The 17,101-nt window shown below is 55.8% G+C and overlaps 6 protein-coding genes across 6 annotated transcripts; 4 read left to right on the top strand and 2 right to left on the bottom strand.

Annotated features, from left to right (window-relative positions):
• Positions 1 to 5,995: 5,995 nt before the first annotated feature.
• Positions 5,996 to 6,340, top strand: JN550_003754 (uncharacterized protein; the record flags this gene model as incomplete). The annotated part of the gene is made up of 2 exons (XM_049315193.1): positions 5,996 to 6,021; positions 6,091 to 6,340. The coding sequence occupies 2 exons, from the start codon at positions 5,996 to 5,998 to the stop codon at positions 6,338 to 6,340; spliced, it is 276 nt and encodes a 91-aa protein (XP_049174324.1).
• A 210-nt stretch (positions 6,341 to 6,550) lies between these two features.
• On the bottom strand, positions 6,551 to 7,142 carry JN550_003753 (uncharacterized protein; the record flags this gene model as incomplete). Its single annotated transcript, XM_049315192.1, has 2 exons — positions 6,551 to 7,004; positions 7,084 to 7,142. The coding sequence occupies 2 exons, from the start codon at positions 7,140 to 7,142 to the stop codon at positions 6,551 to 6,553; spliced, it is 513 nt and encodes a 170-aa protein (XP_049174323.1).
• A 1,704-nt stretch (positions 7,143 to 8,846) lies between these two features.
• JN550_003752 (uncharacterized protein) lies at positions 8,847 to 10,275 on the top strand (the record flags this gene model as incomplete). The annotated part of the gene is made up of 3 exons (XM_049315191.1): positions 8,847 to 9,358; positions 9,457 to 9,895; positions 9,970 to 10,275. The coding sequence occupies 3 exons, from the start codon at positions 8,847 to 8,849 to the stop codon at positions 10,273 to 10,275; spliced, it is 1,257 nt and encodes a 418-aa protein (XP_049174322.1).
• A 498-nt stretch (positions 10,276 to 10,773) lies between these two features.
• On the bottom strand, positions 10,774 to 12,125 carry JN550_003751 (uncharacterized protein; the record flags this gene model as incomplete). Its single annotated transcript, XM_049315189.1, has 2 exons — positions 10,774 to 11,948; positions 12,035 to 12,125. The coding sequence occupies 2 exons, from the start codon at positions 12,123 to 12,125 to the stop codon at positions 10,774 to 10,776; spliced, it is 1,266 nt and encodes a 421-aa protein (XP_049174321.1).
• Positions 12,126 to 12,814: 689 nt separating this feature from the next.
• JN550_003750 (uncharacterized protein) lies at positions 12,815 to 13,936 on the top strand (the record flags this gene model as incomplete). The annotated part of the gene is made up of 1 exon (XM_049315188.1): positions 12,815 to 13,936. One exon carries the CDS (start codon positions 12,815 to 12,817, stop codon positions 13,934 to 13,936), a length of 1,122 nt encoding a protein of 373 aa, XP_049174320.1.
• A 1,819-nt stretch (positions 13,937 to 15,755) lies between these two features.
• JN550_003749 (uncharacterized protein) lies at positions 15,756 to 16,953 on the top strand (the record flags this gene model as incomplete). Its single annotated transcript, XM_049315187.1, has 2 exons — positions 15,756 to 15,826; positions 15,879 to 16,953. 2 exons carry the CDS (start codon positions 15,756 to 15,758, stop codon positions 16,951 to 16,953), a joined length of 1,146 nt encoding a protein of 381 aa, XP_049174319.1.
• Between the last annotated feature and the right edge of the window lie 148 nt (positions 16,954 to 17,101).

The following is a 17,101-nucleotide window of genomic DNA, read 5'->3' as shown; positions in this document are numbered from 1 at the left end:
GTCATTCTCACTTTGACTTAAACCTGCTTGATCGCCATGGACGTCACATATCTTCAATAGTATGACTACCAGCTATCCTCTCGGTATGTTGCTGCTGGGGTCCTTTCCTAACTCTACCGAGTAGAACTCTGAAAATATCTCACCAGCGATCCATATAGATGTCACCGCTGCTCATTAGAAGGAAGTCATGGAAGAATCTGTGAATCATCGCCTGATTAAGCGAGGCTCGGAGGACTATTGGGCCATGCTCCACATCTTTATCGACGACGTCAAGGTAATATGGCTATCCTCTGCAGTGAGTACCATCTGACAGTTGCTAGGGAGCTGGACACAAGATCCAATGCATATACCTTCAATATTTGGTTCAGATTGCCTACTTTGTTGCCTCTAGCGATCTTGCAAGAGATTTGCTATCAAGCATCTGTTTGCAGAACGTGTTAAGGCTTTGGGAGACCAAGCTCTGGTTGCCACAAAGCACAGCCGAAGACTGGCGGCAAATCACGTTGCTTCAATCGCTGTTTCTGCTAGTACAAGACCAGATGGACATGATGGACCCTATATATACACGCTACGATCGCCCGCATCATTTTACCCCCTACGAGAATATTCGTTTGGTTGCCAACGCCATCGGTTTCGTTTCCAACGAAGTCCCAGTGTTGAAAGTCCCCGAATACTCCAAATTATGTCGGTTCAAAGCCTTCACAAGTCATACCCTGTCTCAGATGGAAATACAAGCGCGCCATTCCCGTCTGCTCGGTTTCCTTTCAGTCAATATCAGACTCGATCTGGTGAGACCACCAGGTATATAATGTTTTTCTTTACTTACAAAAGCAGGATCTTCCTTCATGGGCCCAAGATCTCGATAGTACCAACGCCTTACACAGTTGGTATACTATCCAAGATTGTTTCGATCGAAGCGACAGAGAGGCGCTGTTTATTTGCTGGAGAGCCGGCAACAGGTCGCCCACATTTCTTCGCCATGCGCTTTCACATGAAGGAAAGCACTGGCTTTTCGATAAACCACGGCAGACTATTAATGAACTCGGCTCCGATCGATCGGTCCTGCTTAATCTCATCGTCCTTATCGTTTATTTCGAACTGAAATACCCTGGACCTCCTAGTGACAAGGTAGTGGTGTCGAGCTCAACAAACACTGCAACACTACTTGCAGATTTTGACGATATGCTTCGTGGGACTGTTAGCCGACGAGGCAAAGCTGTCACAGAACAGATGTTGCAGTCATTCCTGGAGGTGCTTCAAAGTGACGAACTGACAGAACTCACGAGCTGTCCGAGTTCTTGCGCTGTTCAACATGATAGCGCTACAGCTACCAAGGAGTACTGGCTCGATTATATCAAACATAGAGAATTGGTAGGTGGAAGAGTGTGCGAGCCGCTCGTCATCGAACTGGACGAATGCACAGATGCCTTTCATACTATTCCTCATTGCAGCCCCTATGGTCACAGGATCTTTCCCTGCGAAATCTCACGATACGATTTGTTCTTTTGTCTTGCAGAGCGTGATGGAATGGTAAATATCATTTCAAAGCAGCTTCAATGGGAATTTCCGCTCCTACGTACAATGTTGAAGCCCCATCTACCAGAGTACTTGCGTCCTTGCGAAGGCTCAATCGAGGACAGCAGGTTTCCTGGGGAAGATGTAGCCATCAGTATTTTACACAGCGTTGTACGCTTGGATCTGGAGTGGGTAGAGGCAAGGTGGGTGCGAAATTTATGCGACCAGTGGCGAAGTGATGGAAGTATTTTTCAGGTCAAGTGACAGTACGAGCGTGATGACCTTGCAATGAGAGGGGGTCTGAAGCACGCAGAGAAACTGGAGAAGGAAGTAGGAGTGTGCGTCAGGTCGATCCCATGCAGCTATACCGTTGGCAATTTTACAACCACGCGCCAGTGTTTAATGAGAACATGACTTCTCTGAATTAAGTGTGCTAGGCGCTCCTGAAGGAGATCACAGTTCGTGTCGGACATAGAAATATGCCTGCCCCATTCATATACTGTAAGTTTGCCTGTGGCTCGTAGCCACCCTCGCGCGTACGTCTCTGGAATTGACGACCTCGACGGTACCACACTCAAATAGAGAAAATACTGCCGCAACCGCATAGTGGCGTTGGAAGCCGGTGCTCTCAGCATAAGATGTCTTGTAGCATCGTAGAAACAATATGGTAGAATCTACGAGTGAAAGAACTTATTTGCATGGTGACGACCTGCACATAATCGCACAAACAGTTGGTTGTTGACTCTACTGTGAGTTCGGGCGGCCACCGATAACTCCAATTGAGCATCGACGTTGATAGCGCTGTTATTAAGGCTGACGAGCGTCTTCTATACAAAATTCTGGAAGATTCGGTGCTGATCTTGGCGTGAAGGATGATCGGCGAGAATGTTGCCTCTAGATTATGGATAGAGGTCCGCCATGGCTATCCTTTTTGTTTTTTTGTTTTGTTTTAAGAGGTTGAACACCTCGTACACGCGGCGCGTTACTATCTTACTTGCATTGAGAAATCAAACGTAATATAGGTGTGGTGCACACTATTTGACACAGTTGCATTTGCCTCCGGCCACGTCCGGGCCCTCCACAATGACCACAGCTACTCGGGACTGGGAAGGACATGATGTATGGTGATGATTACCACCGAATGTTCTTTCTATAGTCTAAATTACGGTGGTATGCACCTACTGAGCAACGGCGTGGGAGCCAGAGCCAGAGAACCCTTGTTTCAACCCAGGGGTAGCCCAGCCCTTGAGCCCTTGAGCCGTGCACGAGACCCTAGATTAGTCGGTGGCTCGCGTGGGTAATAATTCAGCGCTTTAGAATACTTTACGCTATCCAGGAACCCCGGCGCTCCCCGGCATGTTACGCCCAGAAGCCGCCAAACTTTTGAAGCAGTGGGCTATGTCCAAATTCTTCCCCCTGTCCGTCAAACCTGCTTCTGTGCTGTTAAAATGAGGTGCACGTGGGCCCTCAGTGTGGTCGGTCTCAGGCAAGTCCTAAGCCAGATATTGACAGACTTCCCGTGCTATGCTCCAAGGAATTTACTCAAAATTATCACTTTTTAGGGTTCCCTATATGTTAAACTACCGAAACGTCTTATTTTGACCCCCCAGTAAGAACTTGGCTGAACTATGGCAATGTGCCACCACATTATCAGGATATAGGGAGTGAAAGCGAAGCCGCGCTGTCTGGTTGCGTTGTATCTGACCGAAAATGTAGCCGGTGCCAAATATTATGCGGTGCCTTCAGCTTCATGTCTGGTTTCCTCCAATGAGCCGTTCCCTGCAACTTCATAATCCAGATGTCCTCAATTTCCATCCCTGTCTCCACACGACCATCCACCAGCAATATGTTGCCGGTTAGCTACCCTATTTTGAAACTAATGAGACAATTATTCCATGTCAAGTGGTGGCTTCCCATAATATCAAAAGGTCTCTTATCACAACGCTTACATACGAAGTAGTTTATGGACTTCGAAGGCCGCTATCTGCTGTTCTTATGTACTTATCGTAGCATAAACCACAAATTAGAGTGGTGGCCGTATATCAAGCCCAAACACAATTGGTTAGAGCATCTCAGGCTACAAGCAGTGAAAACGTGGTGGTTTCGCATCCCGGTGAGAACGACTCCACCACGCGCCTTGATTCAATGACAGTTGGTAACCCTGGAGTCACTCGAGATGGCCCAAAAGGCCCCTCCCATGAACGAGGCCCTTCTCTCGGTGCCCGCCCTAGCTCCCAGCTTCGCTGTGAGATTATATTCCACTAAATAACTCGTGGCCAATTATATCGTACAGTATAACCGATAGGCTGACTAGGAATAACCCAGTAGCTACTTAGACTAAGTTCTGTACCCGCAAGTCTTCGCGGGCCATGTACCTACATTGTAAGTGCGTGGTGCAATACTAGCACTGCAGTTGTGCTCTCCGAGTGAGATGGTTTCTCAATATGTACATGTTCATCCTAACTTAGGCCAGGCATTCGTACGATTGGGAACCAATCTTTCACCTGCCGACACGTCTATCCGATTGGGTACAGCCATCCCCGAGGAGAAACTAACCGAATCCGGGAGGGTCACCATGACCCTCCCACGAAAGGACTAGGCTCAGGGCGGCGTGCGTCGATAGACCCACCATCGCCCGCCACAGGAGCTATAATAGGTGACCATTATTACCAGTATCTCTTTGTCGCTTTGAAAACGCAATCTTTTCGGTGTGGACCACTTACAGGGCAAAACATATATTTCAAGTAATGCAACAGCTGCACTACTTGTCCAATGGTGCAGAGCTCGCAGATCCTTCAGCCTGCACCAACGCCTCACACCATGTCAAATCCAGGGTTGTAACACACCGGCGCCTTGCCCCAGAGGTATCGGCACTGCCGACTTCAACAGCTGGAGCAGCGCACCAATCGCCGCACTTCGTCGGCAGGGGTTAGGCCTGCTCTGTGTCACGAAACCAGATGCATCTGACGCCTAGGAAAATTCTTAGCCCGGGCATTGACATATCTCCTATGCTGTTCTTCGAGAGATTGTACCCGCAAGCGTCACTCACATGGGTCGCATTTATAAACCTGATAAGGACATCTGGCTTTGGCTTCTAGTGTGATCTAGATGTTCCCGAACTGCACACTCGTGTCCACTAGAGATGAGGTACTGGCCAGTGGTCAGTTGCTTAGCTGCTTTCCTTTTGAATCCCGATGAGGCACCAGTTCAATGATAATTGATAGCATTCCTGAAATCCAAAACTTCTATATTATAACGCTTCCAGGCGGACCAGATTATATCACCATTAACGTGACTGGCTGTCTGGTCACGATATTGCAGCACCTCAAAACACAAATAGGTCGTGAGGTCATTTTGTCTCTTTTGATGAGAATGTTTCCAGGGCATATATCTGGATGCTTCGCGGCCGGAAGCCGTCGTCTACTGGCAGATAATAGCAGGCCGTGGGCTCTTTAATACTACATAGAAACCGTTTCATATCGGTTATGTAGATATATCTAACTAATCGAGAGAAAAAATTGGCAATAAAAAATAACACCGCCTCATCGACGAGGCAACCAGGCCATCCCATGAGCAGCACCCCCTGCCTGAGGCTCCGCGGTCCCCACCTTACCATTTACGCCAGACCACTTACAAACCCATCTCGACGGCATCTGAGGGGAACTCTTGTGGGTCTCGCTAGGCCAGTAATAGTAGGCTCAAGGTTGTCAGGGTTGGGATGGCCCCGGGTGGTTTACTGGGTTGGATTTGGGGTGTGAGGGCAGAGCCCAGCGTCGTCTGGCGATCAAGGGCAGACCAAAATGTGGCAGGGTCGCAACGAAGAAACAATACCCGACAAGGATTGCGCTAAGCGGGACAATTCTCGAGGTCAGCACCCCTGGCATCCGTCGCGGACGATGGTGGCACGGAGGTCCAAAATCGGAGGGCCTACTGATCGCCCAGTTCAGAACGCACATTTAAAGTGGGGCGTGCGCGCCATACTATGTATCCAACCTATCCGAACGCAAGGCATTGGGTGGTGTCCATAGAGCGCTTTGCGAGAAGGCTGGATTGACTACCTACCACCATACCGATTGAACGTATCTGATCATTTTCATCAAGTCCCAAGTCTCACCCCCTACGCAGCTAGACCGACCCCCTTCCAAGGACCCATTCATTTCTGATTCTCGAGGCCCCACTAGACGCATGCATGCAGACGCAGACAAGATGGTGCCACATCAAATCCGCCTCTGCTTAGGAACAAGAGCTACACACCCAACGAGGGCAAATGTGAGCGAGCTTGGGGCCAGCGGCCTTCAGAGGTTGTAGACCTCTATATATAAGGGCCATATTCAGCTGGAAATTGCTCCTGTTGTCCTCCCGACCTGACATTTCAACTCTCAACTATACTTGATTCAGATAGTGCCATATCATTAAGCGATACTGCGTTGTTCACTCATTGTTTTTCACGCACAGCAGCTGTCCATAGGCAGAGTACACCATGGCTCCTACACCATCACAGAACTCGTACGTCGTTTAGTCAACAACCCACCACAGCCATAGCACATGTAGATTAACCTGACATCCCATCCCTAGCACGTCAAAAGTCAAGGGCACTAAGACGTTCTCCTCGCTCAGCCGCCCGTGGCAGAGCCATACTATCTCCGGCACCCACACAGGGGCGAGTCCTATGGATCGATGGATCTCCCAGTCTCCCAAGGACGAGCCTTGGACCAACATTGGTGGAGTCAGAACCGTTGCAGGTTCTCACTCGGAGAAGAACCATGATACCACTTCGAGCCGTGGGGGCGTTGCGGGGTCTCACTCGGGAAATGCGAAGCAGTGACAACATCCCTCACTCATCTGCTTTTCGATTGGGAGCTTCTTGTGTGATATCGGCGAACAGCAGATAGTATTCCAAAATCTAGTCACTTGTCAAACCCTTGAAAGATACCAAGTGTCCCACAGATTGGCAGCCCTCAGACGCCCCGTAGGACCCTATAAAGACCATGTCTCTATTCTGAGCAGCGCAGCGCAGTAATACTGGAAGCACTCCCTACTTGTCACCCACAGCGACCAAGCGGCCCACAACCAGGTACTTGCTCTCGAACCTCTCCTCCCAGCCCCTCAGACTCTCGAACTCCTCCTCGCCGAGCCCGTCCAGCTTGTCCAGCGGCCCGTCGAGGTCCTTGGTCAGCATGTCCTCGTCGAAGCTGTGGCAGGCCAGGCCGCGCGAGGCGTCGCGGCCGGCAAAGTTCTCGTAGGGCCCGCCGGGGCCGTAGAAGTTGCGGCCGCTGGTGACGTCGAAGACGCGCCCGCGCACGGCCAGGTAGACGGGCATGTTGTTCAGGCCGTTGTAGGGCAGCAGCGTGTGCGGGGTGAAGGTCTTGAAGACGGTGGCGGGCGGCTCACGCGGCAGCTTGGCCGGCGGCGCGGGCTTGTAGAGCTGGTACGTCGCGTACAGCGTGATGGCGGCCAGGATGAGGTTGAGCGGCGTGATGAGGCCGGTGCTGAGGCCGGGAGCGGCGGAGGTTAGCTGGGGCTCTCTTTTGCAGTCAGGGCGAGGGAAGGGGGTGCGGCAGAACGTACAAGGCATCTTGGGGGTTGCGGTTGGCCTCTTGGGCGATACGCTGGTTGACGTACTCCATGATTGTGGGCGAAGGGCCGGTCGAGAAGTGCTGTCCGGGTCTGCCGGGGAGGTGTTGTACAGGAATGAGTTGACGGCCTCAGTAGGTCAGCCGGCGATGTGGGGTTTGACTTTCGGGCGGCGCCCTCGGGAGCTACGGCTATACCCACATGGTCTGTGCCTCGAGCCTTGCCTAGGCCAGGGCAGTGATAAGGCACGGCACCTAGCCGTATCTATGTACCTACAGCTCCCCTCCCGTCTCTAGGGGTCTGACAGTTGTCTCTCTTCGCGAACGAACAAGGTTGGCGGCAGTAGAGCATGGTCTGCACTCCCTGCAATTGGCCCCAGGCGTATCAGCATCTGTGGACCGAGCGATATCCTGATATTAACTGGCAAACTTCAAAGGCGATGGCCTCATCAACATCAAGAAATGTAGCTGCTGCCCATGAGATAGCCTCTTTCGCCGATGTTACGTGCAAAGTGCCACAAATGCCCCAACACACACTATAGCCTCTTGCGAGGCTTGTCGCAACCAAATGTGGTAGACGACACTGCACAAGGCCAAGGAAGTGTCCGGATCTGAGTTGAGACCAAGATTTCAGATACACGCAAGACTCCCACACCAATCAAATGGAAAGCCACGAACCTGGCACATTGGATGTCAGCCAGTCTGGATGGGGATACCTTTGCAACTGCCTTCGATCGAGCAAGCACAACTTTCGGTTCACGTCGTGTCAAAAACGGGCGCTAACGAATCGACATTGCGCACGATAGGTGGCTTGGCTTTGCTTGGATTGAGCTGACTTTCAGTGGACTAGGTGTTTGTGGCTGCTCTCGGTGCTGTGGTTGGAGCCCGTGTAGCGGCTGGCGTGCCGAGACCTCCTATTCCCCCAGCGCCCCTAGCTGCCCAGGTGTAAGTCAGTGTACTTAAGCATCTATGCAGTCAAGCTCGTCAAGGTCGAACCCACCCTGGCTTCGACGTGGGCTGCCTCTCCACTGGCTAGGTAATAATAAGGGTTCGACTGGGAGGCTGACTTTTTATTTTTTTTATTTTTTCACTGGAACCCTCTCAAATTGCCAGCATGTTGATTGACACTTGCAGTATGGAGTAGAGTTACAGCCGCCCTTTTTTCCCTCTTCCCCACACTGGACGATGGGCGGAAGGGGTTGTCTCTGTCTCTAGTCTAGCGCGCGCCGACTCCCCATTTGCCCATGCCCCCCATGTCATCAGGGGACTTTTGGTTTGGGTCGCTGCCTGGCCCTGGCAATCCATCCCATTTGCATGGCAGCATTGATTGGAAACTTTTTGATTTCCCCCATTGTGTACCCCCCCAGCGGCACAGGGTCGCTCTCTCTTCGCCGCGCCGATCAATCCTGTCATCTTGTCTCTCTGATCTTTGTCGGAGCCCAGTCATTCTCCCCAGGTAGATTGCCCTGCTTGCTCTCTCCCTCCCTCCGTGTCCCATTGCGTTGCCCCCAGCCTATGCGCGACTCGGACTGCCCTCTCAGACCTGGCCAACCCTCGCGCTACCGCTAGAGAGGACACCGAAACACCTTGGGTCCATGACTTGACACTAGAGTCCCTCAGCAACAAGAGCACCACTGCAAGGGATGTCGGTGGTCAAATAAAGGAAGCAGTCGTTGCAACCTCGCGAACCCTACCCGGCCCCCCGGGTTCCCCCGCCTCCCTATCGCCCTCCGCCCTCCGCCCTCCGCCCTCCGAAGAATGCTGCGACGGGTACTTCGTCCGGCGCGCCGCGTCCCCCTCTGGCTCGTCCTCCCCGTCGGCCTGGCCTTCTTCTTCGAGGTCTGCATCCATATGTACCAGTACCACGTGCCCAAGCCCGACCGCGAGCTCGACGCCCCCTTCTTCACAACATGCCAGGAGCCCGACACGACGGCGCCGCGCGAGAACGCCGTGCTGGTCATGCTCGCCCGCAACTCGGAGCTGGTCGCCGCCAACAAGACCATCACCAGCATCGACCACGCCTTCAACCGCTGGTTCAACTACCCCATTGTCTTCATGAACGATGAGCCCTGGAGCCAGAAGTTCATCGACGTGCTGAACAAGACCTCGCGCGGCCTGGCCACCTTCGAGGTCATCCCCCAGAAGACCTGGACCTTTCCCGAGTGGATGAACGAGGGCGCCGCGAAGCAGGCCATCAAGGAGCAGGGCGAGCAGGGCCTCCCGCACGCCGGGAGCGAGGGATACCATCACATGTGCCGGTACTATTCTGGGTATGCCACACCATCCCCCCCCCCGAGACGAGAGCCCCATACCCCGTGTCCCTTTTCCACATATACATATAGACGGAGGCTAATCAAGTAATCTGCAGCAAATTCTACCAGATGGATTTCCTGAAGAAGTACAAGTGGTACTGGCGCCTCGAACCAGACGTTGACTTCACCTGCTCCATCACCTACGACCCCTTTGTGCAGATGGCCAAGAACGACAAGGTCTACGGCTTTACAATCGCGCTGTGGGAGGTCGGGAAGACGTGCCCCTCGCTGTTCCGCGAGATGGCCGACTGGAAGGAGATGCACGGCATCCCCACCAACAACCTGTGGCGAGCCATGGTGCAGGCCAGCTGGATGCCGTTCCCCTTCCGGCGCTTTCTGAACTTCCTCGCGCACAGGGACAGGTCCGGCGACCCCTGGAGCTTGTGCCACTACTGGAGCAACTTCGAGATTGCCGACATGGACTTCTTCCGCAGTCCGGCCTACCAGGATTTCTTCGAGTACCTGGACAAGAAGGGAGGCTTTTACTTTGAGCGTGTAAGTCATACATCCCCATCTTTAACGAGAAGAACCCCTGAATATGCCAACCCCGGATGCTAACTCTCATATAGTGGGGCGACGCCGCTGTCCACTCCCTCGCTGTCGCCATGTACGTCGACCCGCGCCAAGTCCACCACTTCGAGGACTTTGGGTACCGGCACGACAAGCTGTACCAGTGCCCGGCCAACGCGCCCGGCGGCCAGCTCCCGGGCTCCCTGGCCCTGGGCAACGAGCCGTGGTCGCCCGAGATGGACGGTGGGGTCGGGTGCCGCTGCACCTGCGACGGCCGCACCCGCCGCAACTTTGAGGGCTACTGCCTGAACAAGGTCAAGCAGCCCAACACGCGCTCGCGCCCCTGGATGACCTGGTTCCTCTAGAACGAAAAAAAAAAGTAAAGAGAGAGATGAGGGCCGTGTTTGAGTCGCATAGAGAGACAGACGCTTTGTCTTTGTACTATATTTCCAGTAGCCCTTTTTACCCTCATCGTGTGGCAGGTATATGCATCGTTCTAGGATACGGGCGCCTTGGTCATTGCGCGGCGTTGGGTGGCATCTTGCATATGGTATACATATATAAGTTATATTATAATCGATGGGCACACGAATGCTAGCACCCCTGATGAATAGTTGGAAGAAGATTTTTATGAACGAATACTTGTTTGACAACTAGCCAGTATCGTGATCACAGCCCACGCTGGGACCGGATTTGAAAATTCTAGGTATACCTGTATAATATAACGCCTGAAAATGCCACCAAATACTTTAAGTGCGCACACAGATGGTGGTCCGCCAACACCAACCAACGCCGCGCGCGCTTTCCCGGCACACGCCTATCCATATGATACAAAATACACAACCAAGCCCCTCCAAGTCTAATCAGTCATCGTCGTCGTCCTTGTAGTGGCCATTGCCACCGTTGCCGCCGCCGTAGTCGCCGAGCAGGATGCCCTGGCCGACGCCGGCGCCGTCGTCCAGGACGGGCCCGGGGAGGGCGGGGCCGGCGTTGTTGCGGATCCACTCGGTTTCGACGCGGAAGAAGATCCAGGCCCAGCGGCGGAAGACCTCGAGGAACTCGATGACGAAGATGGAGCTCTCAAAGTCGGCAAAGTGGTCCAGGTGCGGGCTGAGCTTGAGGCTCCACGTGCAGCGCAGCAGCAGGTCCAGGCCGACGACGCCGTAGTACAGGCCCGGCGGGCCGACGTACAGCCTGCGGCGCAGGCCGAAGGCGTGGTCGGGGGCGGCGCGCTCGCGCGCCCCCGCGAACAGCGTCAGGTCCCAGTCCTTGGCCACGTCCCAGTAGAACGAGTAGGCCGAGTTGACGACGCAGGCCGCCACCCACATCCGGTACAGGGCCGGGCTGGGCCCGCGGCTGCGCTGCAGCGCCGAGAAGACGATGACGGGGAAGGCCGTGCTGTACTTGAGCGCGTTGGCCAGGTGCTGGCCGCCCCAGCCCGTCTTCTCGTCCATGCGGCCGCGGCGCACGCGCCCGTACTCGATCAGGCACTGGCGCAGGCGGATCATGCTGGGGATGGCCATGATCAGCGGCACGATGACGGTGCCGCCGCAGCTGCGGTCCGGGCGCGCCGTGGCGGAGCCGTCGGTGCGGAAGAACATGCACAGGGCGACGTACAGGTCGCCGAAGACCTTGGCGTACGAGGTCAGCACGTCGGCCAGCAGGATGTCGCCGAACTTGCCGTCCTTGGCCTCGGCGATGCCGCCGACCGAGACGCGGCGCAGGGTGCTGAGGAAGCGGCGGCGGCCGGCGCTCGACAGGTCCTGCAGCGGGGCCAGGAAGACGGCCATGAGCACGAGCAGGTAGGTCAGCGGCAGCCAGTCCCAGGCGAGCACCAGGGCCGGGTTGCGGTGGGTGAAGAGCCAGAAGACCAGCAGGCTGAAGGCGTAGATGGCCGACAGCAGCGTGGCCAGGCGGTACGTCGACAGGTGGTGCGGCGGCTGGTGGATCGAGTTGCGCGCCGGGTAGCGGATGAGCGAGGGCACATCGATCTTGAGGCGCGCGAGGTACTGCAGGTTGACGCCCCAGAGCCAGACGGCTGTTGGTCGCGCAATTGTGTGTCAGTCATGAACTACAAGCTGCCAGGCTGGCGGGCGGGTCGTGGGATGCCAAAGAAGGACGTACCGAGCACGACGATGAAGCCAACGCGATAGGGCAGGGGGAAGGTCAAGCTGAAGGAGTCGAGCTCGGGCTCGACTGCCGGATCACCGTCCATGGCTGCTGCGCGTCGTGTGTTGGATCATATGGGAGCGTCGAGAGGGGGCAATGCCGTGGCCAGAGTGCGTGACCGACCAGACGCCAGCTCCAGTGCTGTTATGCTGCGATCCTATCCGGAGTGGTGAGAGTGCATCGCACGGCGGACGGCGGACAGAAAAATACGGCGATGTGTCGTCGTTCTGGGTTGCGTGTCACGAATGCCATTGATCAATTTCCACCCCCCTGCAGGCCGCGTGAGACAGATTTAACTTAGGGGCATATGGGACAGGCCTGACAGGCGCCAGGCGACGTCACACATCCCTGTGGCCGCGCTAAGGCAATAGCCACCTGGGTACCTAGGTACCTAGGCTCGGGGCCCACGGGAGGCACAAGGCCCCCTGTCGTGCTTCGGCCGGGTAGGTAGCCGTTGGGTTGGACTGGCCTGGTGGGCACAGGCGGCAGCTGAGAGATCCGGCCGAGGTCCAGCGATGACGGGAATTGGCCCAGCTCCGAGCTCCTGGGCCGTGGGAAACTCGCGATGACTTCTACAGAGCAACAATTGCAGACCGTGCTGGGAATTGCATGCATGACTCTCAAGCCTGATAGACACCAAGCAACGCTGGCATACTGGTGAAAGAGCCCCTCAAGTGCATCGACGTTATCCGCGTGTCACACCTGACCACCACCACCGCCCACCCTCGGCCCATCATGGCCGCTGCCGTCGAAACCAGCAGCCCGTCCGCCGCGACGCTCCCATCGTCGCCGTACCCCTTCGCCTTCGCCCCGGACATCATCCGCTCGCACCAGAAGGATGCCTACTTCCAAGGCGTCCTGACCCACCAGCTGGCCGACCTGCACCGCCGCCTGCTCGGCGCGCGCTCGGCCCATGCCTGGGCGACCGAGTCCAAGACCGCCGCCGACCTGATCTACCTATGCCTCACGACTCTGATCGGCAACCGCACACTGGGAGAGGAGTACTGCGATCTGGTCCAGATCGAGGGGCAGGATGGCTCTCTGCCCGCGTTGCCGCGGAGAGCAGCATACATCGCCGGCAGCATACTCCTGCCCTACGCGCTGGCGAAGGTATTGCCCAGTTTGAGGGCGAAGATCAGGGCGCGGTTGGAGCGCAACCTAGCAAGGCTACGCATGCAGGGCGCAAAGAAAGTCGACTCCTGGAGCTTCAAGACCCAGTCCTACGTCTTGGCCAACCTGCCCACCCTCACAAGCCCGGCTCCTGTTTCCGCCGTCAGTCTCGCCTTGTTCTACTTCAGCGGCTCATATTACGAGATCGCAAAGCGCCTGACCGGGCTGCGGTACATTTTCACCCGAAAAATCGAGGAGGGAGCCGACAGAGCCGGCTACGAGGTCCTCGGCGTCCTTCTCGTGGTGCAGCTCGCAGTCCAGGGATACTTGCACGTCAAATCAACGTTGTCGAGTGGAGAGGGTCAGGAGGGTCGAGAACGTAACAGCTACTCAGACACCCACGTCTCACTCAACGAACATGCTTACAGCAGCAACAATGCACTGCTAACCTCGGCGGGAGGACCGTCGGGGCAGACGCACGTCGACATCGCCGCCGCCACCCACACGCCCGTCCTCGGCCAGCCGCGCTACGACCTGGCCGACGGCAAGACCATGGGCTGGATCAAGGGCACCCAGCAGCGCAAGTGCACGCTCTGTCTGGAGGAGCTCAAGGACCCGTCGGCCACGCAGTGTGGCCACGTCTTCTGCTGGGAGTGCATCGGCGACTGGGTGAGGGAAAAGCCCGAGTGCCCGCTCTGCAGGCGTGAGTGCTTGGTGCAGCATATACTACCCCTGAGGGCTGTCTGAGCGACTGGCGACTGAATTTAATTGCCCACCGTCGGGTTACCCCTTTGGCATCCGATCTATCACGGCAGTGTGGCGATTGACGACCAGAGGCCGTGTAACTTTTATTGCGGCTGCTTGTCGTCTGAAATGACTTCGCGGAACGATATTGGCATCAGATCGACAATTGAGACGTCGGCAATACCGAAAGCCGTCTTTCGACTTTCTCTTCACCAATGTAGCTGTCGATGAGAATATTCCGACCATTACGTTCTCGGGAGTATTCCAAGTGGACCGACTTGCGCCGCGGATCGACAAACTGCCTTACAAAGCAAACCCGAGTATAGGGGCTTTGTCTTCAGATATGCTTTACATGCAAGCCTCCTCTCTGTCGACAACATAGCCCTGGATGGCACAGAAGCTCACGTTGCCGGCCTCACACCCGTTGTTGCTGGGGCCACGCTTATCTCAGACTTCATGCGATGACAAGCTGTTATACAATGACTTGTCACGTACGAAGTCGTCATCCCGGGCCCCCTCCGGCTAGGGATGTGTCTTGGACCGGATGCAGCCTCAAGACAATGCTCACCAAGGACTTCTATCCTGAAGCCGATGTAGAGAAACCCTATGAGAGATGAGACCATGTTGGCCTCGAATCATGTGCAGGCTGCTGTAGGCTATGGGCCTGACTACCCCTCGGCTGAGATCGCCGGTCATTTGCGGGATTGGATCGAGCGCAGGATGAAGATCGAGACCGGCGGGTAGGATTTGCCCGAGGAGACTGCTTGCGACCGTCCCTAGAGAGACTCGTAGGCTTCATCCGAACTAGGAGCCAGCCGGCTTTTGGAGCCGAGAGTTGTAGGATGTAGCTTGTTCGAAGCCAATAGACCTGGGAGCAAAGATGTTGAGTGAGTTCCATGGAAATGTATAGCTAACTGGATGTACTCTGGTAAAACCCTGGGCATATGGAAACTTGGCAGTCAACCTTTCCAATGGAGAATACTTCGCTTTGCTACTCGATGCCTGGTGTATGTAATTCCAACGTGTAATGTCAAGTTTAGGCCGCAACCTTGACGTTGTGTAAGCGCCGTCAGTACATATTCAACTCCATCCTATTATTAACATGCACGCATCGGATTAACCATGAACTAAACAAGCCTGACTCTCAAGTCTAGATCTCAGAGCTGAGGAAACCAAAATTTCTCTTCACATGTGACGACACTGATACATTACGTAGGGAAAGGACTACGAGAAAACCCCTCATATGTGACGACCTACGCGAGGTGGAACAAGTCCTGGTGCAAATTAGTGATTTAATATACTGTATATGATGAAACCCCATTCTAGAACGCCGTCAACATTGCGGCTCCGTCCCAATCCATCTGCAGGTGCGGGCGAACATGTGACATGCCGCCCGGAGTGGCTGGGGGGCCTACCTGGCTAGGAGCGGAATACCTGCAGGCGACCCAATTACCGGGGTTCGGCTAGCCTAGTAGTTAAGCTTAGTCGCGCCAGCTAGCTGTCTGTGGCTATATCTCCAGAGTCCAGAGTTTGCTGGGGTTTCCCCACAGCGGGGACGCTTGTCTTGGGGTGGTATACGATTTTTCCACCCGTCTGAGGACGAGAAAAGTTGGAGAAGGTTGCATTGTGGGGAGCCGTGTGCGATTCTTGGGAAATTTTCATGACCCCATCATGATGAACGGAGTCGAAATGGCCTCGGGCTGGGCAGGCGGCTAAAGTCTTCGGTCAGGGCCGCTGTTCATGTATAAATGCAGAATGCCGCCTCTAGAGGGCACGAGAGTATGACCTCGCAAGGGACACGGGTCGGTCGCCGCTAATCATAATGTATATCATAACGCTCCTCCTTTCCTACCTGGCGTTAGTAGCGTCGGCACCCTCGAAGGGCGGCTCAAAGTAAGCATCGTCCTCCACGTCCTACAGAGGCCAATTGCTGATCAGGTCTCAGAAATGCTCGGTTCTACAAGGGCCACGATCTGAGCTCTCTGAAGTTGCTCGAAGACAGTGGCACCAACTTCTACGTCGACACGGCTCGCAACAATGAGACCCGCCCGGCAGACGACATCCTCGGGGACGGCGGCATGAATGCGGTGCGGCTCCGGATCTGGGTCAACCCTCCGGACGGGGTCTACGGACTAGACTACACGCTCGACCTCGCGAAGCGCTTCCAAAGCAAGGGCCACCGCCTCTACCTCGACTTCCACTTCGCCGACAGCTGGGCCGACCCGCAGAAGCAGCCCATCCCGGCCGCCTGGCCGACCGAGGTGAAGGCGCTCTCAAAGACGCTGCGCAAGTACGTCACGGAGACGCTGCTCGCCTTCCAGCGCGCCGGCGTCGAGCTCGACATCGTGTCGCTGGGCAACGAGATCCGCCACGGCTTCCTGTGGCCCACGGGCTACGTCGACGTCGACATCCAGCCGCACGGCGCCCTGACCAGGAACTTCACCAACGTCGCGGCGCTGTACCGGGCGGCGCGGGCGGGCGTCGACGACGCCATCGCCCGCGGCGTGCACCGGCCCCAGGTCATGCTGCACCTGGACAACGGCTGGAACGCGACGTTCCAGACGCGCTGGTACTCGGCCCTGTTCGACAACGGCGTGCCCACGTCGGCCGTCGACGTCTTCGGCGTCAGCTTCTACCCCTTCTACGGCACGGCCGCGACCTTTGCCAACCTGCGCGAGAGCCTGGGCGCCCTGGTGCGCCGCTACGGCAAGCCGGTGCAGGTGGTCGAGACCGACTACCCGGCCGTGTGCGACGGCAAGTGGAACCCGATCCCGGAGTCGTCCGAGCCCGCCATCCCGTACGACGTCGACGGCCAGGTCGAGTGGATGGGCAAGGTCATCGACCTCGTCAAGGAGGTGCCCCGCGGCCTCGGCCAGGGCGTCTGGTACTGGGAGCCCGCGTGGCTGAACAACACATCGCTGGGCAGCAACTGCACGGACGCGCTGCTGTTCGAGCCCGACTTCAGTGCCTGGCCCATCACGACGGGCTACTCCCGGAAGTCGGTGAACGTCTTTAGGTAGTTGGCCATGAATAACATTACCATGAGTACTCCCCCGATGAACTGCGTTAGTGAATTGCTTGCGTGATGGATGACCTGTGATTGTTGGTGTGCCCCGAGAATTGTGTTAGCTACGACGATATTGCCGGTGGGTGTCGTCGCAAGTCTGG

This window comes from Neoarthrinium moseri (genome assembly GCF_022829205.1).
Source record: "Neoarthrinium moseri strain CBS 164.80 chromosome Unknown scaffold9_Wmoseri_CBS_16480, whole genome shotgun sequence".
Classification (NCBI taxonomy): domain Eukaryota; kingdom Fungi; phylum Ascomycota; class Sordariomycetes; order Amphisphaeriales; family Apiosporaceae; genus Neoarthrinium; species Neoarthrinium moseri.
Note: the sequence above shows the minus strand (reverse complement) of the source record. Positions and strands in the feature narration are given on the sequence as shown.